At 39.2% G+C, this 16,513-nt stretch overlaps 1 protein-coding gene across 3 annotated transcripts in view; it reads left to right on the top strand.

Annotated features, from left to right (window-relative positions):
• The first annotated feature begins 6,667 nt into the window (after nt 1-6,667).
• The window catches only part of CD8A (CD8 subunit alpha), a 34,957-nt gene continuing 25,111 nt past the window's right edge, over nt 6,668-16,513 (top strand). For all 3 annotated transcript variants that reach the window (XM_089692319.1, XM_089692317.1, XM_089692318.1), the window contains exons 1-3: nt 6,668-6,816; nt 14,349-14,702; nt 16,407-16,505. In XM_089692319.1, the coding sequence (XP_089548445.1) occupies nt 6,756-6,816; nt 14,349-14,702; nt 16,407-16,505 (514 nt within the window). In that variant the 5' untranslated portion in view covers nt 6,668-6,755. The remainder of the gene's footprint in view (nt 6,817-14,348; nt 14,703-16,406; nt 16,506-16,513) is intronic.

Raw genomic sequence — 16,513 nt, 5'->3', positions numbered from 1 at the left:
CCCCAGTACCATGTGATCACTGTAACCAATTACAGAGATCACAAAAGTACACAGTGAATGGGTAATGAAATGCATTGTGTACAACTGACATGTGATCACTGTGATTGGTTACAGTGATCACATGGTACCAGAACCAGTCTGGTACAACAATCTGAGTGACAGATCGCAAGGCTGCATGCCCCCCAGGGAGCACATGAGGCACACAGATGGGAGGATGTCCTATGACGTCCTCTCAGGATAATGGTGCTCCAGCTCAGCTATATTATCATTTTAGGCCAGACAGGAGGTTGCAAGTACAGAAAAATAACTTTATCTGCCAGGAAAGTGTAGCGTGCAGTTAATTCCTATTTGACAAGAAAACACAGGGGACCCGATAATCTATTAGTGGTGAGCCAATAAAATAGTGCCGCTTGTCACATCTATGCTAGTGTGCCAAATAAACAATGAATAACAATGCATGTTCCTGCGAAATGCGTCAGGGGGTGTCAGAAATAGGAAAATCCCACTTTGCAACATTTTTAATAAATGACACAACTTTTGCAAGATATAATCTGTATAGTATGCAGCATTTTTTTCTTAATATTTAGCACACTATTCAATTTTTGCTCTGTCCTGAAGAAGCAGACTTGATCCATGAAAATGTGTTGAGAAAGAGAAGGAGGCCCTTGCTACTGTATTATACATTATATGAATACACCATACAAAGCTCCTGTTATAAATATGCGGAATAGGCCATTGTTGGTGTTTTAAAGTTCACCTTTCAAAAAAAAAAATTATAATAATAAATGCACATATTTTTGTATGTAAAATGTGCAGTTTTTTATTTATTTATTTTTATTAAATCCTGCAGAGGTTTGCACACACGATCAGTGCCTGCAGCCCTGATCAGTATATTCTGATGGTGGGGAAGTCTCCCTCAGGGGCGGACTGACCATTTGGAAACTCGGGCAGTGCCCGAGGGCCCGGGGTCAGTAGGGGGCCCCATGAGATGCCCCTGGTACCTTTTTCATAGGCTTTTTTGAGTTTGGGCAAGGACACAGGGGCCCCATGATCCCCTATTGCCCGGGGGCCCCATGAGTTGTCAGTCTGCCCCTGGTCTCCCTGCTGTCATAATACAATATTTCAGAATGGGGGATTCCCCTATGCACATTGAATAGGCGGCTGGGGGAATCAGAGAAGTGTGCTGCAATTTAGAAGACATGTGAGGTGCCATTAATTCCTAATGGCACCCCCACACTTCAGCACCGGTGGCACGTTTTTTCACGCCAAACCACATGGTGCCACAACACCATGCAGCTTGGTGTGGCACAATTTTACAAAAAGGGTTTGAGGACTTCTTTTCCCGTGTTTCTCACAGGTATTGCAGCCTGTTGAAATGAATAGGCTGCCATAGCTGTGACATGCACTTCCCAACCCACTTGCACATGTCTGACAGAACCTTAAATCCACTCAGTGGGAGCATCTGTTTTTCCACTGAAAGCCACAGTGCTTTGTAACGACAGGCGAATTGATATCAGTCAGACGATGCTCCAGCATCTGATGTCACCATTGTGAGCCAACAGTGTACATCAAGACGGAGGAGATTTTCAACAAATTTTCTATTGCAAGTTTAAAAATCAAATCAATGTCACTTTGCACCAAAGCAAATTTCATGTTGTTACTAAACACAAAAGCACATTTAGAGCATCCAAAGCAATTCTTAGTCTCACTTTAAAGAGGTACATATTAATATGTATTCTTTTATCATTATTCACTGACTATGTTACACTATCATACTATAAACCAGAATTTTTATTTGTGGACTTTCCCAAGGAATGAACATTTTTTTTCAAAAGTTCCTCCAGGGTAAAAAAGTTGAGAAAAGTTGGCCTGAAGGACGTTGTGTGGAGGTGTGTTACTCACAGCCAGGTATTCAACCCTCTGCAAATTATACCATAGTATACATTAATGAAGGCGAGTTAAAAGCATTTGCAACAATTTTCTGGTGGTATGGTCCCTTTAAAAAGTTGTGCAGCAGTTACAGTAAGAGTTCAGAGATATGAGCCAGATTCAGGAAGTTCTTATCTGCTCCAGTTTCAAAATGTGTTGCAACACCCTAGTGAACTGGCTGATACTGGTTTGCTTATTACATTATCGATCTGCTGGGGTACAGTATGGCTCTCAATCTGAGTGGAAGAAGACTTATTCCCCAACAAGTGGCTGTTCACACTATAAATACAAGGCCTATGCTTAAAGCCACTGGATGGGGCTTTATTGAGCTATCCAAAACATTTTCTATTGCTCTTCCACCCTGGGGGTTGTCTTGGGTCCCCCCACCACCACCACCAATTGGATTCCGCGCAACACGCACTTTTATATTTAATGTTTGTTGGTCTCCTGATGAAGCATTAAAACTGTGAAACGTGTTAGCACCTACAAGTACTCTCTTGCATCATTGCTCTACCTCCTATTATCATTCTACTTATATTTATGCTTCTCTACATATTCAATATGTTGCATGTTTATGGAAGATAGGGCATAACAGGCATTGGCATCTTGTGTTGGGATTATGTTTGGCACCTGAAAGTCCCTTCTTTTTCCTTTTCCTCCTTTTGTTATGAATTCCAAAAGAATTACTTCCGGCTCATAGATATCGAACTGAAACTTGGTGTGCAGAGACAGACCAGTGCTCAGAATGTGGTCCCTATGTAGTACAGGGCAGAGCATGTTCATGCTGGGGAGCTGTCCTGAATGTGTCAGCTTCCTGCTAAAAGATTTCAGGTTGCTAGGATGCTAGCATCCTAGCAACCAATGATGCATCCCTGGCCTCATTTAGCTCCTGGTAGAGATTCCCTGGCCAACAGCTGAATGTAAACAAAAGTTAGGGATGCTGGTGTAGTGCTAAAGGAGTCACTGTTTTTCAGCCCCCCCCCCCCCCCCGTCCCAGAGCCCATGACTCCAAAGCAGCACCATGTTTCCTCACACACTTTGAGGGTCTTTGTCAGAATTTATTAGGTTGTACAAGTTATTAAGCAATTTACGCAATAATTCAGCAACACAGATGTAAAGATATTTATAGACATTGGGCACCTGGGAGGTATAGTAAATTATATTCTCTAATGTGAATGTAGTGCTACCCACCACTGGTAATAATTGATTATTACCTAATAGTACAGAGGCTGCCCACCACCACAAGCAGTCCATTCACACTGACTCCAAAAACACAGTCTATGGGATGTCTTTTTAGGGTTTTTTGCTTGGAGAAACTTTAACAGGAGAGGGGTTAGGGCATTAGATACTCCAAAACACTCAGTAACATCAACAATAGAACAATCATCTCTTTAAGTAAATGTGAATGTTGGGCAGTCTAAACCCTCACAGCTGAAGACCATAAGGCAAGTCTCTTTGGCATCTAGTTACCTTGTACCAATGCAAAACTACTGCTATTGAATGCGATTTACAGAACACTGCACAGTCACAGGGATCAATTTACGGTCTTTACGCCTGTCCCAGGACAGCTACCATTTTCCAGCTTCTTCCAGGCACAGTCCAGTAACAGAGACAGTCCTTCTCCAGACCAGAACCCTTGTGGTGAGGTCCTGCAACCAGCTACTCAGAAGATCCATCTAGGCCCTCAGCCCTTACAACTCTGAGGCCTCAAGAACAGCTACGCAGTCAATGGGCTGCCTAAGGGCAGCAGCCCCTCAGGCTCTGGCACCCTCCTGGGGAGAAGGAACCCAGCTCTCCAGTGCTTCAAACTATTTATTACCTCTCCAGCTTCCTGCTGGACACTCCTCTCCAGAGATTGACTGGAGCATGGTTAATATTCAGATTGATTGTTTAAATCTCCTGCCCTAAGCTTTGGTAGCTGCTTCCAGAGGCAGGGAGGAGCAATCAAGCTCTCGGCCTGTGAAGCCCTGAACAGACCAGGACAAACAATAACTGTTCCCTTGATTACAGAAGGAGCCAAAAACTAAATTTACCTTCCATCCTACACAAGAGAGTGAGATTTACAAAGCATGGGCAAAGTCAGAACACTAAAGCCAGTTTCTTTCCTGCATTCAGACTGCTACCTCTACACCTAACCAGGGGTGGACTGACAACTCATGGGGCCCCCGGGCAATAGGGGATCATGGGGCCCCTGTGTCCTTGCCCAAACTCAAAAAAGCCTATGAAAAAGGTACCAGGGGCATCTCATGGGGCCCCCTACTGACCCCGGCCCCTCGGGCAGTGCCCGAGTTTCCAAATAGTCAGCCCGCCCCTGCACCTAACAATGACTGACCAGTTTAATGTGAACCACATTGGCCGGCTTAGAAGTCCTGTCCTGGTGGATATCTGATCAATGACATCAGCGAGCATCCTACCCTTTGTTTGCATTAACTTCCCTGGCGGTATTCCCAAGTGTAGCTCGGGGTAAAGTTTCAGTACCACAAGCGGTAACCCCGAGCTACACTAGGGCTTACCATGCGGCGTTGCTCCGGCATCTGTTCTTCTCTTACCTTGTCCTGCGCTCCAGCGATGTCCCTCCTGCAGTGTCCCCTGTAATGTCCTCCGGCGGATGCCAGAATCTGTCTTCTGGGTTCCGTTCCCTGCGACGTCGGGACGTACGGGGGATGGAACGGCGGGAAATTTGAAAATGACAAAAAGTGACATTCACTAAATTCACTAAAATCACATAGTAAAACATTACTGTATCAAACCATTTCACATACATTTTGTCCCGAGTGCTTTGTCCTGCATCCTGCCTGCATTTGTACTGTTCTTTCTGCCTGGAAACTGAGAAATGTCCATGGCGTCCAAAAAGCGTCCCTTTAGGTCAAAATCGGTTTTAGACCAGCTAGAGAACAGCGATAGTAAATCAGAACCACTTGCAGAATTGAGTGATAATGATTCGTGGGGAAATTCGTCATCAGACACTGAAAACGATTTTGCGACTTTGCTCAGTGATGTGCGAACTTCACGCTCTATTTCAAATTTCAGTGTTTTTAGTTTCATTATATTATTGAATAAATGTATTATTATTTTATTATTTTTTATGATTATTTATTAAAATATAATTTATGATTTCATGTTTCAAATTTTAACATACCTGGGATGTTTACTAGACTCTTGTTCGGACAGATTTCAGTTTTATTCCTAAAAATTACAGGCCTACAATAAAAAAATACATATTTCCGTGCAAAAAAATGTACCGCTTTGAGCACAGAAATATGGACATAATCAGACCTCTAGGGAGGTTAAGCTGTCAGCCAGGGAATCTCCCAGCTAGCAGCTGAATGGATTGGGGAACATGTCATTGTTTGATATAACACTGTTGGCTGCACAGTAATGTTGTGTGGCTCGGAGCCCAAAATGGACCCATCGTCACCACCCATCATGAGACAAATTCATGCACCTATTTCCGACAGGTACCTAAATCTATTGCAGGCACTAACATTTGTAAAGGCACTACAGAATTCTAAAAAGTGTCTATGATGCTCTTTATGAATTCCAAAGAATATGTCCGGTCTGCAACAAGGTGTGTTCCTAGCAATGACATGCTATGCTCCAAATGCAATCTTTTCTGTATATAATTCATACAAATAATGGACATGTTTTGGATCCATTTATTTAATTTCCTTTATTTGGTAACGGGGGTTAATATTCGTCGATCCCTTGAAATAGCTCTATTTTGTTTATTGCCCACTGATATTCCTAAGAAATCGGCTAAACTGATTCTTTATATCTTGTTGGTGGCAAGAATTACGATAGCCAAACTTTGGAAACAGTCAACAATTTCGCTGGAATTAGTTAAGCAGAAACTTAATTGGATTATAATTAATGATAAACTTAGTAGTATACTTAACAACAATACTTCTAAATTTGAGAGCACTTGGGATCCATGGATTCGGTATATTTCTGCTATTTAACGGACTCTTGGCTGGCCCTCTCTCATATTTATTTTTTTTTCTGGGTTTTATTCTTTATTTTCTTCATCAGTTCTTTCCTCATTTTTTTGTTCTCTATATTTCTGTCTATTATTTTAATGATATTATTCATACCACCTTGTTTATGAAGCAATTTGCTCATAATGGGCAACACAGTGGCTAAATGGTTAGCACTTCTGCCTGGCAGTACTCGGGTCGCTTGTTCAAATCTCAACCACGGCACCACCTGCCTGGAGTCTGCATGTCCTCCTTGTGACTGTGTGGGTTTCCTCCGGGCACTCTGGTTTCCTCCCACACTCCAAAGACATGCTGGTAGGTGAATTGGCTCCTGTCTAAATTGACCCTGGTATGTGTATGTATGAATGTGAGTTAGGGACCTTAGATTGTACACCCCTTGAGGGTTAGGGCTGATGTATATATATATATATATATATATATATATATATATATATGTAAAGTGCTACGTAAATTGACGGCACTATAGAAGTACCTGAAATAAATAAAATAATCGATCAAACTTTGTTTATGCTACCAGTGTATTCCTCATTACACTTTATTGGTCGATTCTTTTGTTACGTTGCTACACATTGTACTTGAATTTACTGTCTTACTTTTTATGTTTGGTGGGTTGCATCTCCTATCTTACTGTATAATGTTTCTAAAAATTCGTAATAAATATATTGAAATATAATGGACATGTTTATTGCTTATCTTTTGTTTCATATTTATTCACTATATTGTGTGTTTCTCTGTTAGCAGTGAAGCTGAGTGACATCACATCCTCTCTCTGTGTTGGGGCCCCAGAAATGAAAGTCACATTCATTACTGACAGAAGACTTCAGCAGAGCCATGAAGGACAATATAATGGGGACGGGCACCATGCTGCTTATTTTCTTTTGCCACTTCCAAGGTAAGTTAGAACTTGTTCGCCTCACATTCACCTGTCTGGTCAGCTGTTATTAGACTTCTTATGTCACCTGTGTTACAACAAAGGGAATCTATAAGCAAGAGAATTTGGACATGCAGCAGTTTATAAATTAAATAAAGTAGTAGTAATAAATTTAGCATGAGAGCTTCCATTTGGAATATTTATCATCAGTATGCAGGCTCAAGACAGCTCCCAGAACTAGCAGTTTTCTGCTATAGAGTTGGATATTCAAACAGAACCCGGCATTACTTTTCCACTGCTATAAAACAGCAATTGTAGCAGGCTTTTAGAAAGCAGGCAAGTTTTTTACATTATGTGAGTCCACTGTAACACACTATTATTCTACTTCACATGTAACATATTTCATTTGAACTAGACTTTAAATATTTCAAATGATTTCAAAATTTTAAATGTTTGGATTATAGCTTTTTTGCTGTTTTTGCGGTTTTTATTTTGCTACTATTTTTATTTATTTTGACTTCTGTAGCTAGTTTTGGTCTAAAGTGCATTTTAGCAAATCTATAGCAGCAAATATTACACAATATCACCAGCAAATGGTAATGTCAAATATAATTGTTTTGTGATTTAGGCACAGTTATACAGAGTGCAATCATCTTCAGGAGAACTTTATTGCTGAGCTCCTTGAAAGCTTGTCAGACAAATTTCTGCTCAGATGGGAATAATTTGTTTATGTGCATTTTTGAAGTATTCAGTAAATGTTAGCATACAAACTCCTAAAGAGACTATGATTCACTGATAAAGGATGAATCAAGATGTCATAGTATGTCAAATAACAAATGCACACTTATAGTTTATATGGAAAAAAAGAACAATGCCAACAGATATTGAAAACCTGAGGCTGGGCATTGGATTGCTTCAAAAAAGTCCTGGGTTATTTCTTAGATACACAGAATATAACTGGACACTAACATTTATAGGTAAAGTTGATTCAGGAAATATCCGATTGCGTCTTGGGGTATCGGGAAGGATTTTTTTTCCCAACAGGAGCAAATTGGTTCATGCTTTGCTGTTTTTTTTTGCCTTCCTCTGGATCAACTGTGGGTATAGGATTATAACTTTTTTTTATGGTTGAACTGGATGGACTTTTGTCTTTTTTCAGCCAGACTAACTATGTAACTATTCACAAAAAGAACATTGGTGAACTGGAGAAAGTACAGAGAAGGGCAACCAAACTGAGAAGAGGCATGGAGGAGATCAGCTATGAGGAAAGATTAGAGGAACTGAATGTATTCTCTCTTGAGAAGAGGAGATTAAGGGGGGATATGATCACCATGTATAATACATAAGGGGGATATGATCACCATGTATAATACATAAGGGGGATATGATCTCCATGTATAATACATAAGGGGGGATATGATCTCCATGTATAATACATAAGGGGGGATATGATCACCATGTATAATACATAAGGGGGGATATGATCACCATGTATAATACATAAGGGGGGATATGATCTCCATGTATAATACATAAGGAGGGATATGATCACCATGTATAATACATAAGGGGGATATGATCACCATGTATAATACATAAGGGGGGATATGATCTCCATGTATAATACATAAGGGGGGATATGATCTCCATGTATAATACATAAGGGGGATATGATCATCACCATGTATAATACATAAGGGGGGATGTGATCTCCATGTATAATACATAAGGGGGGATATGATCACCATGTATAATACATAAGGGGGATATGATCTCCATGTATAATACATAAGGGGGATATGATCTCCATGTATAATACATAAGGGGGGATATGATCACCATGTATAATACATAAGGAGGGATATGATCACCATATATAATACATAAGGGGGGATATGATCAACATGTATAATACATAAGGGGGGGATATGATCTACATGTAGAATACATAAGGGGGGATATGATCTCCATGTATAATACATAAGGGGGTATATGATCTCCATGTATAATACATAAGGGGGGATATGATCACCATGTATAATACATAAGGGGGGATATGATCATCATGTATAATACATAAGGGGGGATATGATCTCCATGTATAATACATAAGGAGGGATATGATCCCCATGTATAATACATAAGGGGGGATATGATCACCATGTATAATACATAAGGGGGGATATGATCTCCATGTATAAATACATCAGTGGTTCATATAGTGAACTCGGTGTAGAGCTATTCACCCTGAGGTCATCACAGAGGACAAGGGGGCACTCTTTATATCTGGAGGAAAAGAAATGTAATCTCCAAACACGGAAAGGTTTCTTCACAGTGAGAGTTGTGAGAATGTGGAATAGACTCCCTCAAGAGTTGGTTCTGGCCAGCTCAGTGGAATCAGCAGCAAATGGCAATTATGCAGCTATGTTTAATATAGTATACCATGTAGTATAATATGTAAACTTCATAATAAAGAAGACAGAGGCTTAGGAAGCAACTGTGTAATTCTGTCTGTCTAGATATCCAATTGATTAATCAGTCAATCAGGTCTGTCTGTCTATCTAATCTATCTACCTATCTATCTATGTATCTATCTATGTATGTATGTATCTATCTATCTATCTATCTATCTATCCATCCTAGCCAAAAAGTCTGAAACATTAACTAAAACACAGATTATCTATCTTCTGTCCCACTATCTGTCTGTCTATCTCCATCAATCCATTGGTCTGGGTAATATTATTCATCCATCTATTGATCTATCTACCATCTCTCTGTTCATCTAGCTACTTATCATCTATCAAATCATTGGACTAGTCTGTCTGTCTTATCCAAACTAATGAAAGAATGTAAAGGCTAAAACATCAACGAAAACACAAGTCATTTGCCTAAGGGCCTTTCTCAATCTGTCTACCTATCTAACCAACTATTGATTAATCAGTCAATCAGGTCTGTCTGTCTATCTATCTAATCTATCTACCTATCTATCTATGTATATATCTATCTATGTGTCTGTCTGTCTATCTATCTTATCCAAAATGATCAAAAGTCAAAGATTGATTGATTGTCAAAGGATGATCTTCTTGCATATACAAGTGATTCTTCTTAATGTACATAGGTCGCAACAGTTTGGAGCAGTCTTTTTCAACCAGGGTTCTTGTGAACCCTAAGATTCCTCCTGAGGTTGCAAGGGATTCCTTAAGAAATAATCAATTTCTGCTTCTCCCTCCCTCCCAGTAAGCGTCACACTAATGGACTGCGAGCTGTAGTTATAGTGATTATTAGGAGGGGTTCCCTGAGCCTCAAAAGGTTATTTCAAGGGTTCCTCTTATTTTTAGATATTTAAAATGTAAGTGGTTATTTATACACAGCTAGGGGCATAAAAAAATGCACACACAAACTAATAACCTTGAGAAAGACTGAGGTGAAGAGGTATGTAACCTGAATAAATAATGAAATAATATAACCTCATCTAAACTTTTAATTACTTTTTAATTACTAATGAATTTTACGGCATGGTTACACATCCCGTGCTAGACAAAATTATACATAAATTTATATCATTTAAATATATTTTCATATGCGGATTGCAGACTGTAAGTAATTTGCTGTATCTTGAGTCATGACAAACATATACTACGAAACAAGAGTAAGGAAAATTGCGTGGCTTAGCATATTCAGAGTAAAGTGTGTCCTAGAACCGTTTAGTACAGTGATAGATGCAGATTTAGAACTGCTAGTTGCTAGAGGATACAGAACGGCACACAAGTACATTTTAAAGTTAGGGTTGACTTAATTCCACAAGAATGAGTACCATATTTGTGTTTTACACAGTTCATCACTTTTCATCAATTTGTACAGCAGTAGTGGAGTCTACCATGTTAGCAATCAATTATTGCCAACAGTTTAACCTAAATTATTATAGCTAGAAGGTTCCAGGACATGTTCATTCCTTCTTCTCGTATTCTACTGTTAATAACTGAAAAAGCAACCTAACCAGTCATGAAAGCTTGCAACTAAGTAGGTTTAGGTGAGACAATGTTAAACTCAAAACCATCAATACCAATCCTCAGCATTTTTCTTCTCACATTTAACAGTTCTCTTCACATTGGCTGGAACTTGTTTTTGTGTCCCTTTAGGAGTATAGCTCTCCTGGAAAGATTTTCTTAAAGTTGAGCTCTTGCTGTAAATAAGAGGCTATTACTTACCGTTCTCAACTTTTTTGCTAGCAAGCCTATACGCCTACAATCAATCTATCAAAGCAGGTTCGGAGATAATTATTTGTAGTTCCTTTAAAATACTGTATATCTAAGCATATATTCTACATTTCATCGGTCATTTTCAGGAACCCAGCATTCCATACACTGTGTATTGTATGAAGCTCAGCAAGAAGGTTCTGCTGTTTGGAATCTTAAGAAAAATTGTATAGAGGACCTTGTAATGGTGTGAATGTTTATAGGCCACTGTCTACAAAAAAAAAACAAGTGCCTATATTAACATAATAAATTTTATAGATGGGAATAAGTTTAATAGGTGGTTATATAGATAGAATATAAACTGTTCACCAAGTTTAACCATTAATGAAATTAAACAACTTAGAGCCTCAGAATGCCTAACCGCTAGTTGATCCAGGTATAAAACCTTTTGATGGGTTTACAATAACTTATAGTACTTATACAACAGTACTTATGTTGATATGAATTGAATGTTAATATTCAGCTTAATGCACCCAAAATGCAGCATTCAGGACTTCATGAACAGCAAAGTGTGTTAAAACCCATGATTTAGTTTGCTTTAATAAGGGAAAAATACTTTCTGACTACCAAACTCAATAGGATACGGCCTCGCGTCACCATTCTGCTGTATAAGCTTTTAGATTTTTATGCTTTTAAATGTTTTTTACATTTTCTATGCTTCTATGCTTATTTTATGCTTGTAGGAACAAATCCAATTCTATATCTCAATTTTGCTAAAATCAGCCCCTGTTGAACTCTTTTCTACATTTTCACATCTGTTAAAATAAAGACTTTGTTCATATGGAGGTTACATTTCTTTTGGATGAAAGGAGTGCTCTTATAAATTTTAGAGTGCCCTAAAAGTGAACAACTTTCCTTGAATTTTGTATCTGGCTCATCTATTTTATATATACAGTATATTTCTTTAAATCACATCTTCTTATTTATGAATTCATTTCATTTCATCTTTCCTCAAAGAATAGGTCCTCTGTGCCACTTACTGTTTTACTATTCCATCCCTGTACTTAGGACATCATTTCTGTGGTATCCAAATTAAATATCACCTATCACATCAAGATGGTGCAGTCCATGTATTGAAGGTCCCACATTAATAGATAAAAGAGATAGCCCAAAATCTTTACCATAGACTTCAGCATCCTCCCTGATGTTGAAATCTGCTCTGAAGAGGAAAAGTCGATCTGCAAGCTCTAGAAACATCTTCCAAAGCTGCTCTTTCCTTTCTTTCTCCATTTACTGAAATTGGAATGTTAGTTTGAACAGGAACACCTCAGAACCAACAGCAGACAGGAGCACCTAAATGCTATCGGACCACTGCCTGCTGCATGTAGGAGCACCCTAAGACACCAATGAGGCCTTGTTTTAAAGGTCTTTTACTGATTGTTAGGAATGTGTAAATACTTTATTGCCCATAGTCTGGGAAATGGTGCACTTTAGAACTAGTAGTGTTAACACACCACTAAATACAAAGTCAGCTAAAAAAAATGTGTGTTATATGCCTTTGTGAAATTAGGTTTTGAAAGTATGAACAATATAAGATTTGGTATTAAAAATGAAATAAAATTGTGGCCAAATGAGAGAGACAGTTTTGCGAATTATGCTGATTGATGCTTAGAACACGCTATCATAAACGTGTACTTCTGTATCCCAATATCAGCCCAAACAAAGTGAGCGCTTGGGGAAAATAGAAGCTGACATAGAAAAAGGTGACAAACCAAATTAATATAAATAAAATAAGTGCAGCGCTAAAGCAAATGCCATGAATAAAATATGTGAAAATATAAAGTAATGCTAATGGCTAAAACACCACTAGAAATAATGTCCAAATTCAAAAGTCTGAATTAATAATGCATCATCTGTGTAGATTGCTGAAAAGTGTGGTCTCCTTTAAGTGAATCCACCAGCACTATGCACTCACCAGAAATAGCAAGATACTGCGCCTCATACAAAAAGAACTGCAGCTCCAAGGGATCGCTCAACAACTCCAATGATTCACCAGCCGGCAATACACGTTGCTGAAATTAGCTCACCACTCAGAGCCAGAAATGCCTGTTCTGAGGAAATGGGCTCTTTTCTCGGTCTGAAGGGTCAGGTAGACACAGCTGTTCACATCTCCTTATTTATTCCATATATCAGCACCAAAAAATGTGAACTCTGTGTTGCTGGAGAAAAAAAATGAAGCAAAACTATTATATAAAAAGCCTCTGATTGGAGCAGGAACTGCAGGACTGCTTCCTGCAGACTCCAGTCCAGGGGCGGATTGACAACTCATGGGGCCCCCGGGCAATAGGGGATCATGGGGCCCCTGTGTCCTTGCCCAAACTCAAAAAAGCCTATGAAAAAGGTACCAGGGGCATCTCATGGGGCCCCCTACTGACCCTGGGCCCTCGGGCAGTGCCCGAGTTTCCAAATGGTCAGTCCGCCCCTGCTCCAGTCAGATGCTCTTTATATGATAGTTTTTGCTTTTTCTTCTTTTGGTTCAGGCAGTATTGCATTTTTGTCTTAAAATTATATATGTCATTCTTTGAGGAAAATAATCACTTTTTCTTCATACCTGACTTTCAGAATATATATTAAGTAAGGGTGTATTGTCCATTTTAGCTACATTATTTGAATCATTATATGTTTATTTTTTATTTTTTCCAGACCCTAAACTTTTTTACTAGAGCATTCATTTCAACATACACGTGTGCATTTAACATATTTAAGACCTGTTATTTATTTGGAAAAGTCTCCCTTATATCCCTTATGTCACAAGCCTTGAGATTGCTGCTGGGTGCCACCATCTTGGGTGTGATGTCAGCAACCCTAAAAGAATCAGGCCTGTCATTCAAGTGACACTCTATAGTATTCTCCTTCGCTCCTCTCTCAGCAGCTACATAAAAGGTTATGTAGGAGGTCATGGGAGGGGCAGAGGTGCTAGGCCAGCACAGGCAGTAATTGGACTCTCCCAGATGAGAAGAAGATTATGGCATGGCAGGAGGCAAAGGGAACTAGAGAATTGACTCTTCTTGAAAAAGTCAAATTTGGAAGCAAGTTGAAAAACAAAATTAAAATAATGTTTCTGTAAACAAGAACTGCAATTAAGCATTATAATATATATATATATATATATATAGAGAGAGAGAGAGAGGGAGGGAGAGAGAGAGTCATTTTTTAAGTTGGACACAGGATCTCTTTAAGATGGAAAATTGAAACTCAGGTTTTAAAAATGACCATAAGAAAGTCATTCAACATTTAGTATTGGATTGTGTGCCTCATCTATAGGTCTCTCATATTTTGTTTAAATATCTCTTCTAGGTTCACAGCACCTGAAGCTCCAAGGTCCTCAGGTACAGAGGGGCTCTACCCCAAAAGTGAGGCTGCAATGCTCTGGTGAAACTGGAGAAACCATGGAGCAGGGAGTATATTGGTTCCGCCAGAGGAAAAACGGAAAGAATCCAGAAGCAATTGTTTATCTCAGTTTGGTGAACAAATCAATTTTCCAATTAGAATCAACAGATCAAGTTCGTTTCAAAGCAGAAAAATCAGGAAGCTCATTCAGTCTGACCATTGACACATTTCAGGAAAAGGACCAGGGAACTTATTATTGTATGTTTATTAAAAATTTTGCGCTAACCTTCAGTCCAGGACATCAACTATTCTATCCTGAAGGTATGATAATATACTGCAGAAGATATATCTTTAAAGTATATCTGTACAGCATATTTTGGAGTTTTTTTTATGTAAATCTGTCATTACAGCAATGTAGTGGCTGCCATTGCTGACTTTCTGAAATAGCTGTCTGCATGGCTGGTATAATGATCCCTGGCTTTATTGCTTTCTTTTTCACTGACCTGGAAAAGTATAAAACTCAGGAAAATCAGAGAAAGCTAGAAGCCCTTTCATGCATGCTGGTTTCAGGTCTATAGCTTAAAGCATTGATGCAAAATGGACAGCATGTATAACGTATGGTAAGGTTTTAACTACATTTTCAAGGAATCGTGCATTACTACATATGAAGGTGTAATACTTACATTTTTCCATAGGATTGCTTCCATGCTGGCTCAATTCTGAATTATTCCCACTGGCTATCAGTGTAAGGGGGCAACTTTTCTTTCAGTGACAACCAATGTGAGGGAATCCTGGATGTTCCTTGTAAACTTTGAGGTCAACAAGATGAAGTATTTCTTTTTTCATTGCAAGTCAGTGGAAGGAAGAGTATCCTTCTAAACTGGTGATCAGTGGGCAAATGTAATGGGGCATTTTTCATCCTGCAGACACCAATGTAGTGGGGCCTTCATCCTTCTAATTACCACCAATCTGGGAGGAAGAATGCCCCCTAAAACGGGTGGGCGGAGGGAGGAAGAACTTTGATTGGTGATCAATGTGAACAACCCGAACACTGGTGTTTATTTTTTTGGTAATTATTAGTATTCATTTTATGATTATTACTGAAAATATTTTGAGGTATGAAAGGATGTGCCTACCGGGTCCTCTTCATTGTTTAGTGGTCCTGCAGAATATGGCTCTCCCCAAAGGAATGAAGGTGGGCATACTGAACATACACAGGATAAAGAAGACCCAGCAGGGTTGCTTTTGAAAGAGAGATTGTGCAGCTCTGTACAAGGCTGCACATTGAAGATCTCTAGAAGGGGGGCAGAGATAAGTTTAGGATCAAGTGGGCCCTACCCCAGAGGTGGGGGCATGCCGTGAAGGACAAATTGTACCAAATGTACAGTTTCCCTTTAAAAACATCTTCTGCTGTTAAATATGCTACTGTATATATTACCTGACTTACTTTTAGTTACAGTGCATTGAAGGGTTAGGTTTCTTGTTTACTGCATTGACATGTGTTGGGGCCCATTGGAAACAAAAGGCATGTCCCCCCAAAATGCACAAGCAATGCTTGTTTTCAACACATGAAAAAGTGCTTGTTAAAATCGGCATGCATAGGTGTTAAATGGCCCTTAATGTTTGGCTTTTAGTATTCATTTTATTGAAAAGAAATACAGAACATTATAGGATAATTCATGAGACTGGGTAGAAAGCTTTCCTAAAATGAAGGATCTCTATTTAAATGCTATGGCAGGGGTGTCAAACTGGCGGCCCTCCAGCTGTTGCCAAACTACAAGTCCCATGAGGCATTGCAAGATTGACAGTTACAAGCATGACTCCTAAAGGCAGAGGCATGATGGGACTTGTAGTTTCGCAACAGCTGGAGGGCCGCCAGTTTGATACCCGTGTCCTATGGCATCAGGGAGATTTGACATGAAAAGAGTTAACAGCCCTAGGCAGTCCATATTATACTAAGGGTCAAGAATGTGTTATATGAATACCATATTTCCTATTTACGAATATTTTTTTCCATTCTTCAAGTAACAACACCTAAACCAACAACAACCAAACCACCTCCAGCCACCACAGCTAAAGAATCAAAGTCAGAAGAGAACTGCAACTGCATCTCTGGAAAAAAAGGTAGCTAG

Source organism: Staurois parvus, unplaced genomic scaffold, assembly GCF_062004578.1.
Source record: "Staurois parvus isolate SC_StPar_1 unplaced genomic scaffold, SC_StPar_1.0 ptg000581l, whole genome shotgun sequence".
Lineage (NCBI taxonomy): Eukaryota > Metazoa > Chordata > Amphibia > Anura > Ranidae > Staurois > Staurois parvus.
Note: the sequence above shows the minus strand (reverse complement) of the source record. Positions and strands in the feature narration are given on the sequence as shown.